The sequence below is a fragment of the Atractosteus spatula genome, chromosome 6, assembly GCF_055471065.1.
Source record: "Atractosteus spatula isolate fAtrSpa1 chromosome 6, fAtrSpa1.hap1, whole genome shotgun sequence".
Classification (NCBI taxonomy): domain Eukaryota; kingdom Metazoa; phylum Chordata; class Actinopteri; order Semionotiformes; family Lepisosteidae; genus Atractosteus; species Atractosteus spatula.
The window spans coordinates 5,603,237-5,627,393 of NC_142711.1; the positions used below are offsets into that span (position 1 = coordinate 5,603,237).

General features: G+C 39.1%; 2 protein-coding genes across 4 annotated transcripts in view; one reads left to right on the plus strand and one right to left on the minus strand.

The window, feature by feature from the left end:
* Window positions 1-4,143: 4,143 nt before the first annotated feature.
* Window positions 4,144-5,656, plus strand: ptf1a (pancreas associated transcription factor 1a). Its single transcript, XM_088918992.1, has 2 exons — window positions 4,144-4,747; window positions 5,339-5,656. The coding sequence occupies exons 1-2, from the start codon at window positions 4,144-4,146 to the stop codon at window positions 5,539-5,541; spliced, it is 807 nt and encodes a 268-aa protein (XP_088775118.1). The 3' UTR covers window positions 5,542-5,656.
* A 10,364-nt stretch (window positions 5,657-16,020) lies between these two features.
* c6h10orf67 (chromosome 6 C10orf67 homolog) overlaps window positions 16,021-24,157 on the minus strand; it is a 36,272-nt gene continuing 28,135 nt past the window's right edge. For 2 of the 3 annotated variants that reach the window (XM_088918989.1, XM_088918988.1), the window contains 5 exons: window positions 22,776-22,841; window positions 22,279-22,366; window positions 20,533-20,616; window positions 20,351-20,444; window positions 16,021-16,195 (listed from right to left, as the gene is read on the minus strand). In XM_088918989.1, coding sequence (XP_088775115.1) covers window positions 16,083-16,195; window positions 20,351-20,444; window positions 20,533-20,616; window positions 22,279-22,366; window positions 22,776-22,841 — 445 coding nt within the window. In that variant the 3' untranslated portion in view covers window positions 16,021-16,082. The remainder of the gene's footprint in view (window positions 16,196-20,350; window positions 20,445-20,532; window positions 20,617-22,278; window positions 22,367-22,775; window positions 22,842-24,157) is intronic. The other variant, XM_088918990.1, reaches the window with a different exon arrangement.

Below are 24,157 nucleotides of genomic sequence, written 5' to 3' on the forward strand. Positions count from 1 at the left end.
CGCAGCTCATTTATAAAGTTGGCTGGGTGTTTCACTGACTGGAGCGGAGCAAGTGTTCGGATTCCCACGGACCGGCCTTCGCGGTGCAGCTTGCCTCGGTGGTGCGCGCTTCTGCACTTTTCAGACTCTGCTTTCTGTTTCTAACAAAGTGACCCCCACTGTCTTGACATGAATGAGTGTGAATACGAGTTGTTTATAGATCACTACCAGTAAGAAGCTCAGGTACCAGCGTAATTTGTTTTGAGGTGTCTGACAGACGGCCTCTTTGGCTACTACTGTGAGGGCACACAGCTTTTATTGCTACACCAGCACCTTCATAATAAACCGTACATAGTGCAGTAAATAACCTTTTGCTTCTACACTGGTGTTTTTTCCCCCCCAGTTTTTCAAGGATGTGGATAATTGCCGCAAGCGGAATACGCATGTGATATCAAGAAAGGACGTTGTAAAAGCGCACGTAAAAGCTTTCCATTTAGGGCAACCATTAATAAAATGACGAATAACAGACCCAAGAATAAAAGCGCACAATTCTGGCCCCCAAAAAACTTTAAAGGTTTCGTTATAGAGCTATTCAGTGTTTTGTCGCTTACCTAAAATGTAATTGCTTTGAAACATTAAATGTTTAAGTTTGAGATAAAAGTTTTTTTTATTACTCCAAAGTTGACCCAGAATAATCTAATTAAACTATTCTACGTTTTCACTAGCCGTTGACAGGTTTATAAGTATGCTGGATTATAGATTTTAAAGAGGCAACAATCAGGGCTATAGATCGCAATATGATTTTAATCCTATTTTTGTAACTATGGCTCAACGAGTTGATAGTGGCTCCGTTTATACACCATTTCGCAAAATAGAAAACGAAATGCTCAGACACATTTTGGAAAAAGGTTAAACCGATTCCATAATTTAAATAAATGTTGGCACTATTTCATGCATCTTCGGCAAACTGTATCTGTCAGAAAATTATTTTTTATGTCACTTAGTTTTTACGAAAGTAGCCAAGAAAACGATATTACACGAAGCTACATTACCGTAGTTTGTCAGTCACGCAAAGATGAAAACTCTTAAATTTGACCTAAAAATGTCAATTGTACGATTAAGGTGCCACCCGTGTTATCGGAGACTGGATTAACTATGTCAATAATACCTGCGTTGATTTGGGATTATTTAGAAAACCGTAGTTTTGTCTCTGCTGTAAAAAACAGTTCCGTCCGCATGACGCACCCCATCTACTTTTCTATTGACAGTGAACCTGTCAGAAGAAAAAATGCATTTTACGAAACAAACCTAAGAATAAGCACTGGCTACGAGGAACACTCCATTTAGCTAATAATCCGGAGTCATGCCCGTTTAATAAATTGTTGAAAACAAATGTAAATGCACCTCAAAACAAGGTTACAATCAAATGCGTTTGGGAATATCAAAACTAGGTGCAATATAGAGTTATTTTAATCATTCTGGGGCTAATCAGAGTCACCAATTGTAAATTACCTTGCAGCAATAGACGCCCTCTGGCGAATTTTAAACCATTTCTCTACATTTAAAGGCTTTAACCTTACATAACCACTGGTCTGCCTTTATTCTCTAACACATTACCACGGTGGAAAAGGCTTCCAGTGATTTAAGACGTACAGTAGTTTTATTACATGAAATTCTGTTCTAATAAGGCGTTCCAATACCAATGATGATCCGCATTGCTCAACCTTTTAGTCAAAAGCGTTAAGCAGTTTTTATCCTTTCTCTCGTTTTCGCCAAATCACCTATTTCTTATATCGGTTGTCAAGGACCCTGATTAATGAAAAGGCCCATATTGCTTCAGATGTCCAGAAAAATACAATTTGGTTTCTGTGATTCACAAGGACATTTGGATTCATATTTCCAAAGTCTGAAATGGGAAAGTGTTTTTTTTTCCAACTTGTCTTGGATAACTGCATTAATAGTCTTATCTGCTCCTTTTTCTGCAAAACTGTTACCCATCTGATTGTGCGAAACACGTGCGATCACAATGATTGCAGATTAGCAGCATCAATTTGAGTGCCGTTTCCAAAAGCCTGTTAATTTGCAGAAACATCCCATTAGCCCAGATAAGTGATAATCCTCTCCCACCATTTACTGGCGCTTTAAGCTTGAGCGTTTTTTTTCCTCTATTTGTACAAAAAAACATCTTTCCAATATTAGGTTCTTCCTTTTTGTCATTTCTATTCATTCAAATAGTCGATTCGCGGTTTCTAAACACAAGTTTAATGAGACTCTTTTGGCTTCATAAAAAGCAATCTTTAGAGATGGAGACCCTCTTTATAAACAAATGCTCTGGTGGACCTTTGGTCATGTAGCAAGTGTCCACTCCGCTCGTGTTTTGTGGTCGTTTCATTATGTGTTCCTTTCAGGGTTTTTAAAGATAGAGACACCTTATTGTCATAAATTAGCCGTTCACGGTGACTGAAAGTAGTTGCCTTTGAAAAGCAAGGAACGCCCCTGCTTTGTCAGTAAAGTAGTCTCCCATTCTCCGTTGATTGCTGCATGAACAGGCAAGTGTCCACTGCACAGACACAATCGCGCAAACCACCGCCGTAAAACTCGTGATTGATGAGGACTCCTTTCCCCTTATGTGTTTTAGCCTTAAAGGACGATGCCTTTCAATGGGGTCAGTCTTTTACAAATGTTTGTGCTACATTGTATAGGTCTGTGCGCAAAGCCAGAAAGGAGTTAACGTGAAGGCGGATGCCCAGACAATTAATTAGGTAGTCGATGCAGCAGCTTCTTCCAGCACGCTGCAAGGATTAGTAGCATTGTGTGACGGAGACCTACCTGTATTATGACAATGTTTTTAGGCGCCGTCGAAGGCTAATAATAGTAACTCTTTCCCTGACTTATCCAGCTAACAGGTGATAACCAAGCTGCCTTTAAAGTGTTCAGAAATGGTTAGCACGTTAGAAGGAGCGCAGAATGGAAGCGATGGGCTACTACCCATGTCCAAGGCGCACGGGTAGTAATTAAAACGAAGTTGCATCTGCTCGCATTAAGAGAATCAGCTCCCGTTGAAAGGAATGTGCGTCGGTGTTGAACATCCTTAAATAAAACGGACCACCGCAGAACGAAGCTTCTCATGCGTCGAATTCAAAATGCAACGGCTGTGCACCTACTTTTAAAAAGTAGGTGATGATTTTAATGCCAATGACGCGCCGGACCTTGACGACGCTTCGGTGGTGCACCTGCTGTAGGACCTGCAGTTTCCATTCGCCAGGAAGACAGGAGCTCAGACTCGGCCTTTATAGGTCATTTTGAGAGAATATGCCATGTTTTGCCACATGTTTATTGGGAGAAACTCGAAACACTTCCCTTTGTCATACGATTCTTTGACGCGGTGGAGTTGTGCTCATTTTTTTCCAGAAGAAGACCTAAAATTCTCTTTCATGCGCGTAAACCTTATGTGGGTTTTTAAAATTAAATGCCTGCAGCTCCCGATAAAGATGATTAACCATACTGTAAGGCAGACTACTTAATTCACAACTAACGCGACTTCCAAACTTTTGGAATAAATACGACAGGCGCACACTGGCAAAGCTTTACAGACGCGTTCATTAAGATATGACTCGTGTTTTCAAGTAGCGGATTGAGTAAGGGGCTGCTTTAAATGACGAAGTCAAATGTAAAAGTCAAAAGTACAGATGGAGCAATTAGAAAACAGGACTGTATTTTCCGAGGCAGACCAGAATGACTGCGAGGCTGTTTTGGTGGTTGTTTTTTACTTCTGGATATTTCGGGTGATGTAACACATTGTCTCAATCAGACAAAAATAAAACCCTTTACCCCCACACAACAACCTCTTGTGTGCTGCTTTGTCGAACGTACACCGACTCCGGAGTGAACTTCAGCGCTATCTGGCCGGCCGGCGGCGGCCGCAGAGGCTGTCTCTAGGTGTGTGTCCCTCGCTCCCAGCGCAGGGATGCCTGGGCTCTGATTGGCTGGCGCCTCTGGTTAATGGCACGCGACTGTGGATGTAGTTATAAGAGTCCTCGCGTGCCAGCCTTCAGCTGAAGCAACTCTTGAACATCCAGAAGACAGAGCAAAGAGCAGGCAACCGCTGTTACTGGGCAACAGGGAGACGAGTCGAGAGAGAGAGAGGGAGAGAGAGGCAAAAAAATGGACACAGTGTTGGATCAGTTCACGGGGCTGGACTCCTTCTCCTCCCCTTATTTCGACGAAGAGGATTTTTTTACAGATCAGTCCTCCCGCGACCATTTGGACACGGACGAGTTCCTGGACGAAGACGTGGACTTCCTGACCAGCCAGATCCAAGATTACTACCAGGACAGCAGGGTGGGGGCGCACGATGGGGAGTACTGCGACGCCGGCAACTTCTCGTTCTCCTCCTCGTCGTCCACGTTTTCTTACAGCTGCGCGGACAGCACCTCCGAGATGTCCCCCCAGCTGAAAGGAGAGGGGTCGCTGCTGAAGAGGCGGCGGCGCTTGAGATCAGAGGCCGAGATGCAGCAGTTGAGGCAGGCTGCCAATGTCAGGGAGCGCCGGAGGATGCAATCCATTAATGACGCTTTCGAGGGGCTGCGGTCCCACATCCCCACGCTGCCTTACGAGAAGAGACTCTCCAAAGTCGACACTTTGCGCCTGGCCATAGGCTACATTAACTTCCTCGCAGAGCTGGTGCAGTCCGACATGCCTATCCGGAACAGCCACAGCGATGCGTCGAGCCAGCCCAAGAAAGTCATCATCTGTCACCGGGGCACAAGTGAGTGCGTTTGAGAGCAACAAGAGTAGTACCGAGACCAACAAACTCGCGCCAAACTGCAAGCTTGCAACGAGACCAGTACCAAGCGTGTGCTTTGGCTGAATTCGCGAGTTTTCAGAAAGCTAAGACGTAGGCAGGTAAACTTTAAATCAGGGGTCTCAAATACAGTTTCTTGAGAGACTACTGTCTTCTGGTTACTGTGTGAACTTGTCCTCCCAAGTTCTTAGTTACATTAGCTAGTCTAATTATTAAATGAGCTGCGTAATGGTCATTCTTCTAACCAGGATCGGGGGTGCATTACAGCTAACTGTACCTATAATGGAGTGGATCTGTGGTATATTCAACTGTAAAAGACCTTAGGCAAACTCCTAGATATGTCTGACGTAGTAAATAATTCGGTTAATTGTTTAATTGAGTATTCAATTTGGGACGACAAGCAGCAGACGAAGGGCCCTCGGAGAGTGAGTTTGAAACGCCTGCTTTAGATATTCGTTTTTCTAAATACCGCAATTGAATACAATGCTTTTGTGTCATCGTGGTTTTAATCAGACGCTGTTTGCGCGGTACTAACCGGTTTATCTCTTTTCTCAGGATCTCCGTCTCCAAGTGATCCCGACTATGGGCTTCCTCCGCTGGCCGGCCATTCTCTGTCCTGGACGGATGAGAAACAGCTGAAGGAGCAGAATATCATCAGGACCGCGAAGGTCTGGACTCCAGAGGACCCTCGGAAATTAAACTTAAAATCATCTCTGAACAACATTGAGAATGAACCTCCATTTGAATTCATATCATAGAAGCCCCCGAGCCTTCTTGGAAATGATGTTATTTGTGTGTTAACTAACTTAATGATGTGGATGTAAATACGCGAATGTACAGATGATTGATTGTAAAGGTGTGTATATATTGAGGTTTTCAAAGCTGTCCAATCTAAATGGGGAAAAAAGCCAATGGCAATCAATGTATTTATTGTATTTATTGAAGAGATTACATGATCTAGAATCATAGAGACTGAATGTATTTGTATTTAATTGTTTTCAATTAATCAATAATATATGATCTAATTTAATTTAAAAATAAACTTTTGCTACGTGTAAGTAAGGGAAATATAGATCTATATTTTGGAATTTTTAAGAATATTTTGAAATTATTTATTTTTCTTGTGTGATTTGCGAAATAAAAACGATCAATAACAATGACGTGTACTCGTTGTATTTTCTGTTGTGAATCGAAATCATTTTCAAAAATGACGATGTAAAGATTATACGTTTTATCCATTATAAAACATTAAGCCAACATTACCCACGTAGTTGACCATATTGTCCAGCACAAAATCCGGTTTGATTTTGAGTTCTCCTTAAGAAATAAACACCTTTATTTCAAATTAGATTGTTAGTAATCCGTAATGTGGAAGAAATAGTTTCCAGCCCTTTAAACACTCCTTATCAATTATGTTAAATAACAGCTTTATATGTATGACTTTAGAGTTACAAAGTCAATTTGCATATCAATAGCACCAAAATGCCCCTGGTATCTAACACTTATCTTTGGAGTGCATTGGAAATAAAATGCATATCAAATTAGTTTCCTGCATTCAGAGCTGTACTTTTATACGACTAATTCCATTGTTTCTTATGGACAGCTTTAATAATGGAGGGAGACAACTAAGGCTATGGTTCCATTAGCTCAAGCGTTTTCTAAGTTATAGTAAAGTTTATACTACATGCTCAGACTGGTTTTGTTTCAAATGAATGACGTGTTCCACTGCAGAATATAAGCAAAAACGCTGGAGTCTGAGCTATTTGGAAAAACGCTTTGCTAAAAGCACATTAATGTTAAAATCCTAACTGGAAAAAGACGCAGACTGACACAAGTCTTTTTGCACATCTCTAAAAAATGGATATAATATGGTCATTTCTCTGTGCCACGGAATCTACCTGACTAAGAAACCAGCCATTTCTGATTTGGATAAGAAAGGTTCACTAAATTGCTCAAAGAAGCATGACAAACCCAGTTCGCATCAGCATGAGTATCTCCATACCCGGCAGGTGCGCCAGGACAGTATTTTCCCGTGGTACCAGCCCTGGTTCTGCGGCCCTGCTGGCTGTTCCTACGTCAGCTACCCTAGTAGTTAAGAGGTAGTCCCAGACTTGGACAGATGTCCATGCGTAGACATTCACTTGCACACCAGTCGCCCACGATGCAGGTTTTGGAAAGTAAAATCTCGGGAGCGGATGCGAACTGGAACACCGAGCTGAAGGTATAATTATTTCATTTACTAACTTCCTACATTGAACGAAAACGATATACAACATTAGTTCAACAGGAATGACCGCGTTCCGGATTACTCGATAGCCTTTTATCCTTATTGGTTAGTGTACGTATGTTTTTTTTTAAAGTAATTAACAGGTACGTAAATAACGTTAGCTTTCAGACATAACTAAAATAGTGTCTATTATTATTTGATTATAACAACACGTTCTAAAAAATCTATCATTTGTATTATTATTCAACACGCTCTGCCCGATGCACACAGTAAAGCACGGGGTGTGCATTCACAAAATTTCAATAATTTGATTTCGTAATGCATTAGAGCCTCATTAACAGCACTAACAGCACAGAAGTTCGCGTCTGAAACGCGATACAATCAGCCATGTAATCTCATTACATTCATTATAAAGTCAAATGTTAGCAAGTCAGACTTTAACCTAATAAAGGAGATTGAAAGTCTTGTACTGGCTTCTTCTGTTTTGTCGAGGCAACATTTCAATTTGATTTGGTAAAGTGGCACCGCACAATGAAACAACACTGCAATCTTTGTTTATGGGCACCTATAGCTATTGAGAGGCAGTGTTTTTGCCAGCACAATACTCCAACACATCCTTTAGTACGATGTCGATCAAGCGGAATGGTTGAGCTTCCAACGTGAAACGCCAGGGTCTCTATCTTGTCACTCTCGTGCTATAGCTTGGCAACTCTTTCAAGCGCCCTCTTCAAAGCCTGACAGGTTTTATCGTTTGCTTACGCTATTAAACGTTCATACTGTCGCCGTCCCTCACCAAGCTTCATTTCGGCTAGCTGGTTTGACTATAGGACTTAAAAGTTTTTGCCGGGCTAGGTCTTACTTTGTCAAAATATTAGACCTCTCTGAATACCTGTTGCACAGTGAATGAGCGACTTTGGCATGCAAGTCGAGTTTGTACTGGTCAGTAAGTGTGCTGCAGGGCATTGTGAGCATCAGCGTGTGGGCAGCCATGAAAGACAACTATTCAGCCAGTCTCTAATCACCGTGCATTTTCTTAGAAAAACGCACTCAGAGAAGTTATTTTCTGGGGTTTCATAGAAAAAAGTAAATAATATGGAACATGTAAAAACCCTACACTTAAGGGTAGGCGCATCCTTTCCCAAACTATTCTTAACGTTTCATATGTCGAGTAAATGCTGTACAGTATATTTAATTTTAATAAGACGATTAAATAAACGTGGTTATCAAAAGTTTTTTTTTCCCCCAAACTATAACTGCTGTAAACGTTTTCACTTTCGGGGATTCTCTGTTATGAATAAAAATGATTGGGGAACTTCACCAAATATATATATATATAAATAGAAGAGTGGGGGAAATAAACACATCACATAAATTAAATTTAATTTATTTTCTTTTAAAATCATTGTCAATCTTGCTGGGTTATATTAAGATATAGTGATATTGGTGTTTATGTTTTCGGAGTTTGTTAACTAGTCTTCCTCTTTGAAGAAACATCAACAGTAGTATAGATTACGTTTCCAACATTTACAAAGGTGTGTTTTCCATTGTTTGCGAGCAAATGTATAAAAAGCAGATTTAACATCACTACTAAGGAGTTCCCTCTTCCTTAAATCCCGTGTCTTCATGGCGGAGTACGAATCTGAAATACAGTATCATTGATTAAAAGAGTTCTGATATTTATGTTGTCGCTAAACCTAAATGGGGTCGATACTGCAAAATATGATAAATATTTATATTAAAAAAACACTGAAAGTGCAAAACGAACGCGCTGTCTTCGCGAGCAGCAATGCGCGCTAAACTCGTCAGGCACTGAGAACCGCTCCTAATAAGATTCCCATAAGCTTGGAATCTGCTAACATTGGGATTATCGCACTTAAATATATAGGGTGTGAAACCCCTTAAATCCACGAACTCATCACATTTTCATCAATGTATTTTTTTTTCTGTGGCATCGAGTACCAGCTGCGAGGCTGAACAAACACCAGTTGAGTCTCCCTCGTACACCCTCGTGAGCAAATCCCTTCCAACCACGCATTCTACAGCTTGTGGGAATGGCCGGAAAAATAATTCCACAACAAATTTTACATATCTGGAATCATTCAAAGGAAACGATTCCCACGACTGGATGTGAGGTCTGGCCAACAGGTGTTCGGATTTGGCTGAGGGAGATTTCTGGCTTGCAGGGCAGCCCAGGGAGGGAAAGTATCGCTGCCAGAAAGCAGGCAGCTCTGGCGCCTCTCGTTTTACATGGCGTGGAAGCTCCTAACAATTGAAATGATATCTTTATTGCTAGGTTCATGTCCTAGGCTGTAACATTTCCATCCCCGTCGTGGTTCTCTCGGATGCACCTGGTATTTCAAACTTGTTCTTTTTGTGTCTCTGGGTCCTGGACTGCAGCTGCTTAAAACAAGCAAAGAGAGAGGCCCTTACAATGTCTCCAAGACGTGTTGGCATGGTGTTCTTGTCTTTAATGTACCATTAACTATTGTCTTTACACAATATGGGAACTGTAAAGCATGACATTTGTTATAATAAAACACATTTTCAATGATACACTTGGGCTGAAAGCTCGAATACGAGCCAGCAAAACAGTCCAAAATCCCGTTTTGTCTCCCTGGCTAGATCTACTAGCAATTAGACTCAAGCCTACAGCTTCAGGCTGATCAGCCAATTAAATTTATGTCCTTTAATTTTTCACATAGAAAAAAAAGGTCTTAGTGCTGGCCCCTAAAGACATTGATTTTCTTGCTATCACCTGGCGTTCAGATCTTAGTTCCATTTATCAAGGAGGGAAACGTCAGGCGTTACATGAAGTGACTCTGTTACCATAAGGCTCTCACCATCCTGCCCCATTGTTTTCCCTTGTTAATAACTCATTACCAGGATTTAACAAATCAACCATTACATATGTTTTGTGTCTCCATATTTTGATCCGTACGATTAAGCAGATGTTACGATTGAAAATTGAAAAGTCCAAGGCTACTCTCGTCTGAAAGAAAGAGGCCAGACTCAACGACGAGCTAACAAAGAGCTTCAGGAGATCTTCAGAAAAACATTTACGACCAATAAACAGACTTCAACCTGCTCTATTTCAACCATTGTGTCGTTTTTGAATAATTAAGGTTAATAGGAATAGGTTTGTATACTTTGAATGCCAAGACCACAGGTGCGGGGTGGCATGATGAATGATTTGCCTGATTTTTGCCAAGCTCAAGGGCCCTTCTCCTGGACCTTCAAGCTGATAGAAAATATTGTCATTTCTTTAATTCACAGCATTACTTTCATTCCGAACAAAGCCGAGTGATGAAAAGCTTATGCTGTAATGAAACACGCTACGTGGTGGCCGCTACGCTTCCTAAAGAAAGGGCGAGTTAATGCCAAAAGCGCGCTTTGGTTTGTGCGCAAGTACTCCATCTAAATCAAATAAAAGACCCTTTCCAACCTTTAAAAGACAACGTTTTACCTTTATTAAGCTTTTAGGGCTTTATTCACTAAGCATATGGTGCTAAGGAACCAGCCTTTTGCATCGGAGAAGCCCTGGAGTCAGCAGCGCGTTCAGGCGCCGGGTTATTGTACCTTTTCCAAACTTTTACCAACTTACCTCCCCGTAACAAGTGCACAAAGACGCGCATGCGTGCAGGGTTGTCTTTAAACGAATTTTGTGCCACGGAGCATAACAGTAGCAAAGAAATAAGATGAGCATCAAGGACGTACCCCTATGTAGCCGAAGGAAACTTAGAATCGCCCAGAAATAACCAGTGATCTTTTTTTAGAAGCAAGTGAAACGAATATCGGCGAATGAGGCTCTGTGGCGCATGGAACTGCCCGTGGATGAACTGAACGGATAGAAGTGGAGAGTTAGTGCGCACGGAGCGCTCAGGAGGCCCGGGGGTGTGCTTGCGCTAGGGCTACATCTATCCACAAAAAGACCCACAGATATATGTCGTGCACTTGGTACCTCTCCAGCCCTTATCTTTTCCTAAAATGACCATAAACAAGATATTCAGAAACCGCCTTTTTGGTACTCCCCAGTCCCTTTTTTTCTTGTTTCAAATATTTACAAAGCCAAAATGCAGTTGGTGGTTTCCCACGAGTGGCCCCTTTCCACAGAGTCTTGGCACAGAGTACCGAAATAAAAATTAACCCTTTTATTGTGAAGTCAGACCTTTTTCGGCCTTGATTAGTAACACCCAAACATAACTCCTGAGTAAAAACAAACTGCTACGTACACTTTAAACGATTTCATACTGCCGTTTTTAAACCAGAAATGCGCAAAGCACATAAAAAGTAAAGCACTGAATTAAACTAAATTAGAAAATTGTAAATATGGTTTAAACATGGACACATGGAGCTGACATTGTTTGTTAGGCTTTAGTAAAATAAAACTTCATATATTTAGCATAGAGAGTCAAATTACCTTATAAAATTCCTTTGTCAAAAACACATAAACCCACTGTAAATAGCGCATGACAGAAAGTCAGAAATGCTTACGAGTTGATTACGCAAAATAATATTAATGACTAATATTTTTGTTCTTCAAAATGCCTTCAGTGTTTGCTTTTTTAAAGAAAATATAGCTACAAGTAATAACTGTTTTTTAGCTAACTTATCGGAAGGCTAGCATGGATGTGAGATTTTAACTACCTAGAGTATTTACAGTAAAAAAAAACTTCCGCAGGTAGATATATTGTTTTCTTAGTATTTCAATATATTCTAGATAATTGCGTACATTTAACCTAAATGTCTTCACAAGAAGTGAAAGAAGACATAATCTACGACAGTACGTCATATCAATTTACTGTATATAAAACACCAGTCTGCACATTAGCATGTTGATCAGAAAACATTCCACTTACATGATTTTACACTAGTAAAACACGCGTTTAAACGTAAAATGCATGTTTATGAAAGAAAAAAATATTTTTAACTAGTCTTTAAAAAACAAAACTACGTCTAAAGAAGGGAAAATCCTAGCGATGGAGTTTCCTGATAGCACTGATTTATTCTGTTTAAAAACGACAGTAAGAGGGTACTTATAGGCCACATGAAGTGGTGGGGTACTATTATTTGTTTTCTCCGTGCGCGCATAATTCAAAATTAAGACCGGAACAAGAGGCCCTTCAGTTTAGGACAAAACTATTACACTTATTGCAATTATTTGATCGTTTTACCAAAGTTTTGAACATGAAAATCCTTTGATGTGGGCCCCACAAGGGCGGGCTATGTTTCTCGGCTGGTACATACCCAACCACCCCGTAGTTTTCAGTGCTTTTTTTTTGCGAACGGCCCCTTTGTTTTGCTTGAATTCCTTAAACAAAAAAGTTGAAAAGTGTTGGAAATCAGTATATTTTGCAGGTGTAGAATGGTTCTAACAACCATGCCCAGTGTGTTCTCTCCCAATAGTGAGAGTATGACAGAGACAGCTGGCTCAGTCTTTGCTGTGAAAACACCCCCTTGGTGGACCGAACACAACGACACTGACCTTTCTGCAGGGGAATCAGGGATGTGCCTTTGACTGAATTAGCCATAAAGACGTCTTGCTATGACTTTTGTTTGACACCAAAGAGAAAGAAGATCGCGTTTAATATGAGGAGCATTGTATCCAGATTTTCGGTGCCCCCTATGAAATATTACAGTTCTTTATTTACTGCCTCGTTTCTTAAGCCTGGGATGTGTTCTTTTTATTCCACAGGAACACTCACTCCACTGTTAGCTCTCGTGGTTCTGCTTGGCCTCTGCGTTCACTATTAAAGATATATTGGCGCTTTAAAGCGTGCATTCGAACACACTTTCCCTGTCCCTACTAATACTTCATATATACGCAAAAGGCTGGGAAACGACTCACTGAAGAGGTATGGTTGTGGTTTGAATGTAGTTGTGCACTCAGAATATAACGATTTTTAACAAAATGAATTATTTAGCGTTTTTAGATGGTTGAATACCCTAGCCATTTTACTCAACTTGTGATAATGGATGTTGCTTAGCCTTTTGACAATTTATTAAATCCAAAGACTAATCCAAAGGCATATTTAAGGGAATGTGCTTAGTAGCATACAAATATCGCTAAACCGTCTTAATGTACACAATAAATAGCCCGACTAAATCTTACAGAGCTGATATTTTAAAAGCAGTTGTTCTTACAATGTCTGCCTGAATAAAATGGCAATGTATTGGAATGGCTTGGTGTAGCCTACTGATTTATTTCAAACCTTCCTTTTATGTATACCTCTTCAAAAGCGCAGTAGGATGGTGGAATTAGATTTGTTCCACAATTTTGGTGCGTTTTATAACTTGCAAGAACGTTTTGATAAACGTGCCTTCCCTTTTTCCTGAGAAGAGGGGAAACTTGGGTGAATTGTATAGCTCTCTCTATTTTGATGATTGATCTGGTTTTATTCAGGGCACTTTTTTACCTTGCAGAAAAAAAAGTCGAACTAAAATGTGATAAATTACTAATATGCAAATTTCTTTCAGCGGTCTTGTAAGTGTGTCTAGCAGGAACTGAATAACGCCTTGCAGTCAGTCTGTGCGCACCCAGGACCCCAGTGAGCTGATCAAAGCTCCCATTCTCTTTCATCCCCAGTATTCTCCTCCAAACTATTTCGATACAATATGTTTCCATGATGCACGTAATGTGCTGGAGACACAGAACTCGTTACAACTTAGCTCGATGTGTCGACCTCTTTTGTTCAGCAGGACGAAGTTAAAAAGGGCTTTGCCAGTTGCCAGCTTTCTGAAGTGTAAAAGCATGCGTCATTTTTCACCAGGTCTCGTTTTAATATCCTCAATAGACAATCTATGAAACCGGCTCTTGGCTTTTTCTGGCATTAATTACACTGCTGTCCAGCTGACCCGTTTCCCTATTATATGCATTTCTCAGCAGGCACTTTTTTTGCAAGACAAATGCAGCTGGGAGTTGAGCTATAAAAGCATTTTCATTAAGCAAAATAAGGTGATAAGCGAATTCGCGTTCGCGTAAAAAAAAAAGTCAAAGAACTGTGCGCGTATTTATCCCTGCAAAATCCGAGCTCTGTTTTAACAGATCGGATTCCTCTGTGTTTAGAATGAATTTAGTACATTATAAGGCATGAACTAGACTTCTGCATTTAGGAAGTACGATTCATTTAAGCGACGCAAAAGTATTCCGTTCATTAATTAAAAAGGAACAGGATCGTTTCCTTAGAATTTCAATTAGCATGACAGAAAAAAAAACAACCCATAAAATACCCTGAAACGGTTTCTTTAACCTAACAGTAGTTTTTAGTAAAGAATAAAATGTAAAAATTAACTAATAAAAGCTGAAATGGCACATCCTGTTATACCTATTCGTGTTTGCCCTTTAATGCAAGGTTATTACAGGGTGATATTTAAGACTGGCACTTGACAGTTTTATTATTATAGGGGTCTCATAGAGACTGTTAACAGTTGTGCAGTTGTTTTTGAAGTAAATACAAACACCATAGGGAAATCTTGAATAGAGACCGATCAGCATAATCTAGCTATAAGTTCGGGTGATTGGTTGAAATGGCTGGAAGCCAGTTCTGGGAAAGTTTCCAGCACTGACTCCCATTAACCCTCTATGGTGAAACTCTGCTGGAATCCAACTTACCAGCAATTGCCATTTATCTAACAACTAATGAATCCAATTAATTTCCAGAGTTTAAAAATCGCCTTTTTGTTGTTTTACAAAACCAATGGAGAAAAAAAGTGAAAGAAGTAGCAAACTGCTTTAGTGTAAACTTTCCAAAGAGTGTTAAGGTAATGATATATATCTGACACCTGAAGGAAGTTTCTATGACAACAGTCTCTTTCCAACTACACCATTCTCCATGCAAGTAGTTTATTCAAAACTGCGCTTGAATGGAAAAGGCTGTATGTACCTGGTCAGGCCTCGTCGGCTAAAGAAAATATGGGGACCTAGGATATTCTAAGCTAATTTCTAAACTTGGGAAAATGTTGTTCAGTATGAAATGAGACATGTCAAAGATGGAATTGGTAATTGATTATAAGCTTGTAGTTGAAGGTCACGGGGTCTGAGACACACAAAGCTTTTTGTTAATTCAATAGACATCGTGATTGAGATACTGGAGTTTCAGACTGTTAATTCAGTTGTTAACTAGAGTTAAGAGCCCTTTTCCTTATTTGCACAATGTATATTATAGTCAAAATCCACCTAATAGACAGAACCATAAAAACAAAACAAAGTAAAGGCTTAAGTCCCTCAAGAAGGAGGAAAATCATTCAGTGGATTCAGTTTTTTCCTTAGAGCTGGCAAATATCTTACAGCTCCCGAACCGAAACCAGAGCTGATTTTTCGCTCCTTTGTAGCTGCCATGCATGTTTTGCTACCTCTGTATTTCACTGACGTAAATACAAAAGCCCACATGAATCAGAGCTAAAAAGTGATTGTGAGTGTACCCACATTTCCATTGATTGTATCCCAAAAGCCTTACATTCCAGCCTTTTGTGCTGTATAGAGCATTCGGGAAGCTAAATACATTCTCCAGTGCAAATGTCAAACACTGCAGTAAGCCAGTGTATTCCACAGCTCTTGTTCCAAGAACTTTACACTCAAGAACAAACTGCCTTCTGTTTATGTGATATCTGATCTAAAAACAGATTAAAATACAAGAAAAACAGTATCAATGATATTGTTAACTCAAAATATGACTTAACAATGTCAAGTAGCTAACTTAACTAAACGTTCTCTCAATTACTGCGTGGCAAATGCATTCAGAAATATAATACAATGATAATAATCAAAACAATAATACAATGAATCAGAAAAGATTCGAAGTACTTGTCTTTTACAGTATTTCTATAAGTGAAGTGCAGCTGAAATATTAAGAGATAGTCATAGGCATGTTTGCAGCAGAATACTAGATTCTTTCGAGCCATTTGGAATACATTCTATCTCATGGTATTCAAACCTCGCACATAATTTAATCAGTTTTGACGGTACTGGGTTTGCCGGTACATGAAGGGAGGCAATGAAAGACACCTATATCGCGGGACTCTTTGAGCTCATTTAATACTTTCTCTTGCAATATCTCTTTACTCTGGTGCACTCTGCTACAGAACATTTGGAGAAGACGGAGACTGTCTGCAACTGGACGGTGGACACGGAAGAGGAAGAGCAGAACTCATCTCCTCTTCTTCCTCATCTTCAGACAGTATTTGGGATTCTGGAAATAAAAGACATTCTTACTAGACTCCACAAAAGACAGGTATGAAACAAAACAAATGAATGGTTCTCCATTTAGAGAGCATTCTTAGGCATAAGCCTTTATTGCATCTGTATATGTATTAATAAACACATGCTGGAAATACCATTTAAGAATAAAAAATGCAGCGCCCCGAAATTAATACATTCAGATAATAAGGTAAACAAGTAAATAAAATACTATTTAAAAAAATCATGTTCTGCACAAAATACTTAAAAATAAGACTAAATGTAACATATTATTACATTTATAAAAACAAACAAGAGAAGAATTGTCTTAAAAAGACTAATAGCATTTCACAGGTAATGCAATTTGGAAAGAAACATTTCCATGTTTTCTTTTCCAACAATGTGCATTTTTGTAAAGTGGTATAAATTGCAATTCAAAAGCAGTGATCTAACCATCCCCAATCATTTTTTATTCCGATCAAATGAATGCAGATACTCCCATTGGGAGGGGCAACATGACATTTCCCTGGGCAATTCTAAACAGGTCACAGACCTTTTACAGACCCCAAGGCAGTGGGAGGAGGCACTTAACTAAACCGTGTAACCGAATCAAGCCAATGGTCACCCCTTTTCAATACCATTGGAATGGTGTGCACAATGCTATTCACATAGCAGCACAGACGAAACAGTCCTGCAAGACTGGGAAGCTGTTTAGTGCTTAATGTTAGAGAGCTCTGACACGCTTTGTGCTTTCGAATGTGCTTTCTAAGAGTAAACCTTTGTAAAAGAAGTTTCGATGTCAAAACATATATGGGATCATAAAAATAACTCCACAAGCAACATGTTTAAAAGGAGACACAAAGAGACAACAATGATGCCCTGGTGATGACCTATAGCTTTCAGGTTGCTTGAACACATCAGAATTTCTATTGTTAAAGTTGATTAATTGAGACTGATAAGTCACCATGAATAAAGATTGTTTTTCTGTTTAATGTGGTGGGCCTGATTTTGTAAATGCCTTATTCACGTGGCTTTGTAGTGCAGCATATGGGCAAGACGTATTCAGCAGCAAAAAGTTACACAATTTATTATGCTTGTGCGGTTCAGCAGTTTTTGATTTTTTTCCCCTCTACTTTGTTTGCACTGCTCAGTTGTACTTTCTGTTACTCAGAACAAAAGTAGGAAAACTATTTTATAGAAGCATTAAAAGCTCGAGAAAACTCAATGGCATATGTACCGTTGCTTATAGAACGTTTTAGACAGTGTACTGTAAGTAGAGATTTTAGAGATTAGAGATATCAGAGTGTACTGTATGTAGAGATTTTATACTAGCGTTAATTGTAATTTTAAAATAAAAGGACAAGTATTTGTACTAAAGATACAATCCCAACATTGCATCTTTATATGTGTCATTGGTATTATAACATTCTGGTTTTACTATGTTATATTCTCACTAAAGAATTCATTTTCAATATTGCAAAATACACTGACCATTATGCTTTCAATTAATGCTCAATTCAATATCCAGTATATATTTTGCCTCTGATGTGTCAAAAAGTGTTTATTTTTGTTCAGAGTTGATAAAAACACAGAGTATATGTTGGGTTAATATAAGTAATTAGTTTGATTAAGCATGTAAAACCTTCTTTAGATGATCTTTCAGGCAGAACATACATACTGATTCCAAATCTGTTTACCTGCTGGTGCAAACAAAACTTGTAATATTGTTAATATTTCCACACTGCCTAAACCAATCCCTTTAGGCAAAGCCTATATTTAAGCCAAGGAAAATCACAAAAATGTCTTGCTTCTCATAAGAATCAATTCATCCAGGCCACTTTAGATCACCACTTCACAGAATAAACATTCTGCTGTGCGACAACACTGTTTGTAGATTCTTTCCAAGTGACAAGACTTGCACAGGCTGGTGTCTTATCTCTAATGTTTCAATTAAAGAGTGTCAATGGTGATCTCTGGTCTGAATTCCCATGGCTGAGCCCAGGGCTCACTGAATTCTTGAAAGGTCAGTGCCATAGTCCTTTCCTTCCTGCTGAAGACCAGTGGCTTTAACATTTGTCACCCTACAGCACGCTGCTTGTCAAAGATATAGACAGACCCTATTATAGCTTATCAAGAGCTCTGCCAGCCCTTCAAATACAAAGCCTCCATACCGAAGTCATGTATTGACACTTTCTGGTTAAAGACTTGTGAGTAGACCATTATACCCAAAGCTGCAACAGCTTTAGGACCTTTGTACAGCTACTGTATGTTTCTATCATGCATAATATATATATTCCTTTAAATATTTTTCACTTTCAATGAATTAATCTACAATTCACATAATTGATTAATATAAAAATTAAATTTGAATCATTTCTGGTCGTAAGTTTGTTAATGCAAAAATCAACTTTGTGCTGGTATAAACCTTGAAAGAATCTCACAAAAGTGATAACATATTAAATGGACCGTGTTTCTTCCAGCCTACACAATTCCATAGCAAAAATAATAGTAACAAACATGCTATTACAATATATGTGTAATAGCATGTCAACAAAATAAATATATATATTTTAAAATTATAATATAAAAACATTCTTAACGTTTCATACACATGGTAAAGAGAGGAAAAAAAGCTACAGAAAATAACATAGCTTCATTGTCTTTGATTATTGGAATGTATAGATACTTCAGAAAAACACAATGTAATCTATCAGATTAATGTGTTAGCTCCTGTGCATCAGATACCTTTGTTAGAGCACTTCCATATTGACAAACAGCATTCAAGCACTGCTATCTATGAGAGTCATCTCTGTGAAGATCATTAGTGAAGTTTCCAATGATCAAAAAATCAATAACTCACAGGTAGAGGTTAAATACAGCATTGTGAGAAAGATTCTGCATGTGCTACTCAAGTAAAAACGATCTTAGATTACATAATACAATGTTTAACACAAAAACTTGTTTGAAAAATTATAAAATAATAACAATGAGAAATTATAAAATGAACCTATAACAATGCGTGTGGCATCCTTTTCAAACTGCAGTAATAGCTTATGTATGGAGCTATCTAGCTGTAATATAAGAACTCACATATCACACCTTGACATTTATTCAAATCTTTTTTGTTTCACTCAGCCCTCTGGGATACAAATATCATTTTAACATACTGTAATTTGTTTTCCCAAGGCTGTATTGTTTTAGTTTTAAATGTAATTAATCCTATACAGTAATGCTATCAGCTATATCACCCTGCAACTGAAAAAATTGGAAGCCCACTGAAGCTCAGCAGGTGTGAGCCTGGCTGGCACCCGGATGGGAGACCTCCTGGGAAAAACTAAGGTTGCTCACCCTGTGGTCTGTGTGGGTCCTAATGCCCCAGTATAGTGATGGGGACACTATACTGTAAAAAGGCACCTTCCTTTGGATGATAAGATAAGATCACTTTATTGGCCATATACAATTTCTTGTATTAGGAATTTGTCTTTTCACATACCCCAATTTGCTCTCCATGAGACACACAGACAGGGAGAGAAGCTGGGGATCAGAGCGCAGGGTCACCCATTTATACAGCACCCCTGGAGCAGCTGGGGTTAAGGGCCTTGCTCAGGGGCCCAATGGAGTAGGATTCCTCTGCCAGCCTTGGGATATGAACCAGCAGCCTTCCAGCCACAGGCGCAGATCCTTAGCCACAGAGCCACTGCACCACCCGTTTTATGAGACATAAAACCGAGGTCCTGACTCTCTGTGGTCATTAAAAATCCCAGGGCATTTCTCAAAAAGAGTAGGGGTTTTACCCTTGTGTCCTGGCCAAATTTCTCCCTGGCCTCCTAATAATCTCTATGAACTGGCTTCATCACTCTGTTCTCCTCACTGGTAGCTGATGTGTGGCGAGCATACTAGTGTACTTTGGCTGCCGTCTCTGTAAAAGCACTTTATACTGTATATAAAGACATTATTATTTTAAGTTAGTCATGATAATTGTAGTACCAGCAGTACAGCTTTTAACACACTAAAATCTTGCTGCAGTTAAAGCCTGAATTGTAAACTTCATGGGAATCTATAGTTTTCACAAGTAACATCAGGCATTATATGAATTCACTTGTACCTATCTGCAATTTAATTAATTTTGAAGTTCTATTTGTATTAAAAATGAAAGTAATAAACTAACCTTTGGATGGGAAAACATCTGATCCTGCTGCATTGAGAGCATCATCATCAATGGTTGCCTTAGTTTGGGGGGAAGGTCCAGAACCAATATCAGGCTAGTGAACAGGAAAAAAAAATGTAAAAACTTCCAAAAATAATAATCAAAAATTCATTTTAATTTAAAGTTAGAAGCAAATAAGCAACCAGTGGCATTTCCGAAGAATAACTTGGCATTCCAAGTCCATCTCCTACTGGGGTCTTTCCATGGAACGCTGTAGGCATATCAAACTGTAAGGAAGACACAATTATTCTAGTTAGTGTGATCCAGCCTTTCCTTTCCAGGGGAATACTTACTGCTCCTTCATACAGCAGAGGTACGGGGCACAAGATAGGATTCTACAGTCCAGATACTACAGCAAAAAAACCCAACACCTTTTTTATACAACCCCAGTCAACCAAAACCAATTTTGTTCGGTACAAAGATTCTCCAACAAACACAACAAAAAGTGTGCAACATTTGTCAACAAACACAAAGTTTGTACTGTACAAGGTATGACCAGCCCTTCAATTTAGTTCCATTGAATTAAGAAAATAATTCAAAAACTCCTTTTGGACAGTCAGAATATACACAGAGATTTATGGTTTTATGAAGGTATGAATAGTACCTTCAAATAGTTGAGATTCTGCTTCTATTTGTTTAACGATAGAGCCTTTGGGCAAGATACAAACACAAGGTATTTGGGCTGCTTTTTCTCCTTCGTGGAATAGAGAACTGAACAAAATAGTAAACACACTGTATCTACACATTTTGAACAGACCATACACAACAATACTTTCTTTATGTCAAAGCAGTCTTTAACCTGTTGCTTTTATTGCTTCCAAGGGTGGTTTCAGGGCTGTTTTTCTCTTGTAGTGGTTAAATAAAGAAATGTCAGGCAGACTTCTCCATTGATATAATAATGGTAAGTGAGAATACACCAACATGAGCCAAAACTTATGAATATTTATAAGGCAGCAACAATCATGGAAGGGGATGGAGGGCTTAATGGTGCTGCACCTGTTAATTTCTGTTTTCTTTTATTTCTACATGTGTTTCTCATAAACAGTCAAGAGAAAGAAGATAAAAGACAAAACACAAGCTCGACACATTTTAACAGCTGTGGAGGACTAAAATAACAAATAAATACTGCAGGGCTGTGTTTTAACAAAATTCATATACAGCAAAAATAAAATATATATATATATTTTGCTGTATGGTGGAAAGTCAGGACAACTGCACTTTATTTACTAAGTTGTTATTAATGTAGTACGTTGCTGGGTGTAGATAATACAGTAAACCCTCAGTTTTATAGGACTTCTCTTTAATGGACTACAGATTTAACTGGCAAAATCTGCTGAAGGGGAATTCTGTCTCTAAAATCAGAAATACTGGACTTTCCCCACAATAACAGACAACATATCGTGTTGTTTTGTGTTTTGTATGCTTTAGCAAATTCAATGTATTTAGAAATACTCAAAAATAAAAGACATGGGACTCAGGGGGTTTCAAAATTCCACTGAGGTAGGTCAATTGCTTACAATGGCGGTGGTTTGTGTTTCGTGCGCCTTAGTGAATTTTATACAACTATTTACATGACACAAGAAATAGAGAGCTTGGGTATTTATGGTAATAAAAGGCACAGGAGCAATTGTCACTTGACTGTGTTGATTGCAAACTGTTGAAATATAAGATCTATAATTCCCATATCACAGAGTGTTGATGGACTTAAAAAATGTCAGGATTAAAAGTACATTTAAAGTACGTTCAGCAATAAGGCACAGCCCTTCCCCCTTCCCTCAGTTTAATGGACCAAAAATTTACTGTACATACATAACTATGTAGGTACAATGCCTATCTCCCTATTGCAAGAAAGTCACATACTGTAGCAGTGTAGATTTTATCAGACCTACCATATAACTAACGGAGGCATGGTGGAGCGTGGCAGCCTGCCGTTGCAGCATCTGGCGCAAGAACATCTCGTCCTTTATGGCATGGAAACTTTCCGTTCGTGGAGTTCATTACAGGAAAGCAATGGGACACACACTGATTAAAAGGGATCAGATCCTTCAAAGAAACAAACCTCATAATCAGGTTGCTGCCCCATGTGAAGTGAAGAAGGAAGGAGACTATATTAGTTCTGGGGACGGCCAGTATCGGTGTAAGGTGTTCTGCTGAACTAACGCTTCTGAGATCTACTGTAGTTCACCTCAGAAGTTTCTGTCAGCACAGTTGTTGGTTTTAACCAGGAGCGTCCTTAAGGAACGTCCTAATAATTACAACTTTGATTTTGGAAGCCTGTCATCTGTTCTTTAAGCAATGTACACAAAATTTAAATACAGAATAAAGGATAAAATGTCAGTAAGCATAGATGTTTTTTTTTTAAATCTGAGCTCCTTATTTGCGGTACCTTTGCTTTAGAATGTCAAACTTCTTCTCCCACATTCGGATTGTCCGATCGAGTTGTTTTCTCAAGCTGCGATAAAAGACAAAATTCCACTTTCAATAATAAGACGTTAAAGAAAAACGCTCATTTCAAGACACCCAAATCCCACGATTTAGAATGTGTGCTGTCATTGTTAAGCAGGCAGCATCAATATTGAGAAATCTGCATTTCAAGAATTTAGATATTCTTAAACACAAAGAGACAGATATGGCCAAAACAGTAGAAAGGATAATACTTCCATCGTCTGACCACTGCATGGTGGTGAGTGAACCATTATTAGAAATTTCTCTTTCAGACACAAGCTCCAGTGTGAAAATAATGGCAATGATAACAATAGCAATAAACAATAAAGACTTTTGAGGCATTTACAGTGGTTTAAAGTTTGGAATCTTCCTAGATAAATGCTTATCAGAAACATATTGAGGTAAGACATTTTAATCCTCCTAGCTCATGTGTGATTGTGCTCAAACTCTCCAGTATTCGAGGAATAATTCACTATTCTGGCTCGAGGGAAGCTACAACTGTTACTTATTATAATGAAATACATTCTGAAAGCTCTGAAAGCAAAGTCTGAAGTAAAAGGTTAGCATGATCACATCCCTGAACGGATATGATGCATATCACACCTATTACAAAAGTAAAGTCTTGACAGTAACTTTGGTAAGCTCAACTACTCCCAGAGCTGCCCATGAATCAGTCAGACTTATTTCAGATGTTTAAATCATGACGTTAATCGAAACCACTGGCCAGGTTATTATTTTCTGTTATTTTAACACTGTATTGCATCATGAAGGTATAAGAGAATTGTGGTTATTGGGAAAGAACCTATTCTGTCAATTGGTTCTCTGAGGTCTCAGATCTTGTCTGTTATTTTTTCTTTTAGCCATTAGAGCTCCATATCAGTCCGTATAGCCATATAGCCATATAGCTCCATATAGCCATGCATTCAGGGTTACTGAATTTCCTTCATCTTTGATCTAAACGTAGGTTTAAATGGCAGATGCCTCTGAAACCTGCTTCAGTCGTGCCCACAGGTATCCACCTTTTCAAACTCATTTTCCATTTTCAAACCCCTTTATCTATTTTCAAAAATGGGTGGAGCTGTGGCTCTGTGGCTAAGGATCTGTGTCTGTGGCTGGAAGGCTGCTGGTTCAAATCCCGTGGCCAGTAGAGGAATCCTACTCCGTTGGGCCCCTGAGCAAGGCCCTTAACCCCAACTGCTCCAGGGGTGCCGTATAAATGGCTGACCCTGCGCTCTGACCCCAAGCTTCTCTCTCCCTGTCTGTGTGCCTGATGGAGAGCAAGCTGGGGTATGTGAAAAGACAAATTCCTAATTCAAGAAATTG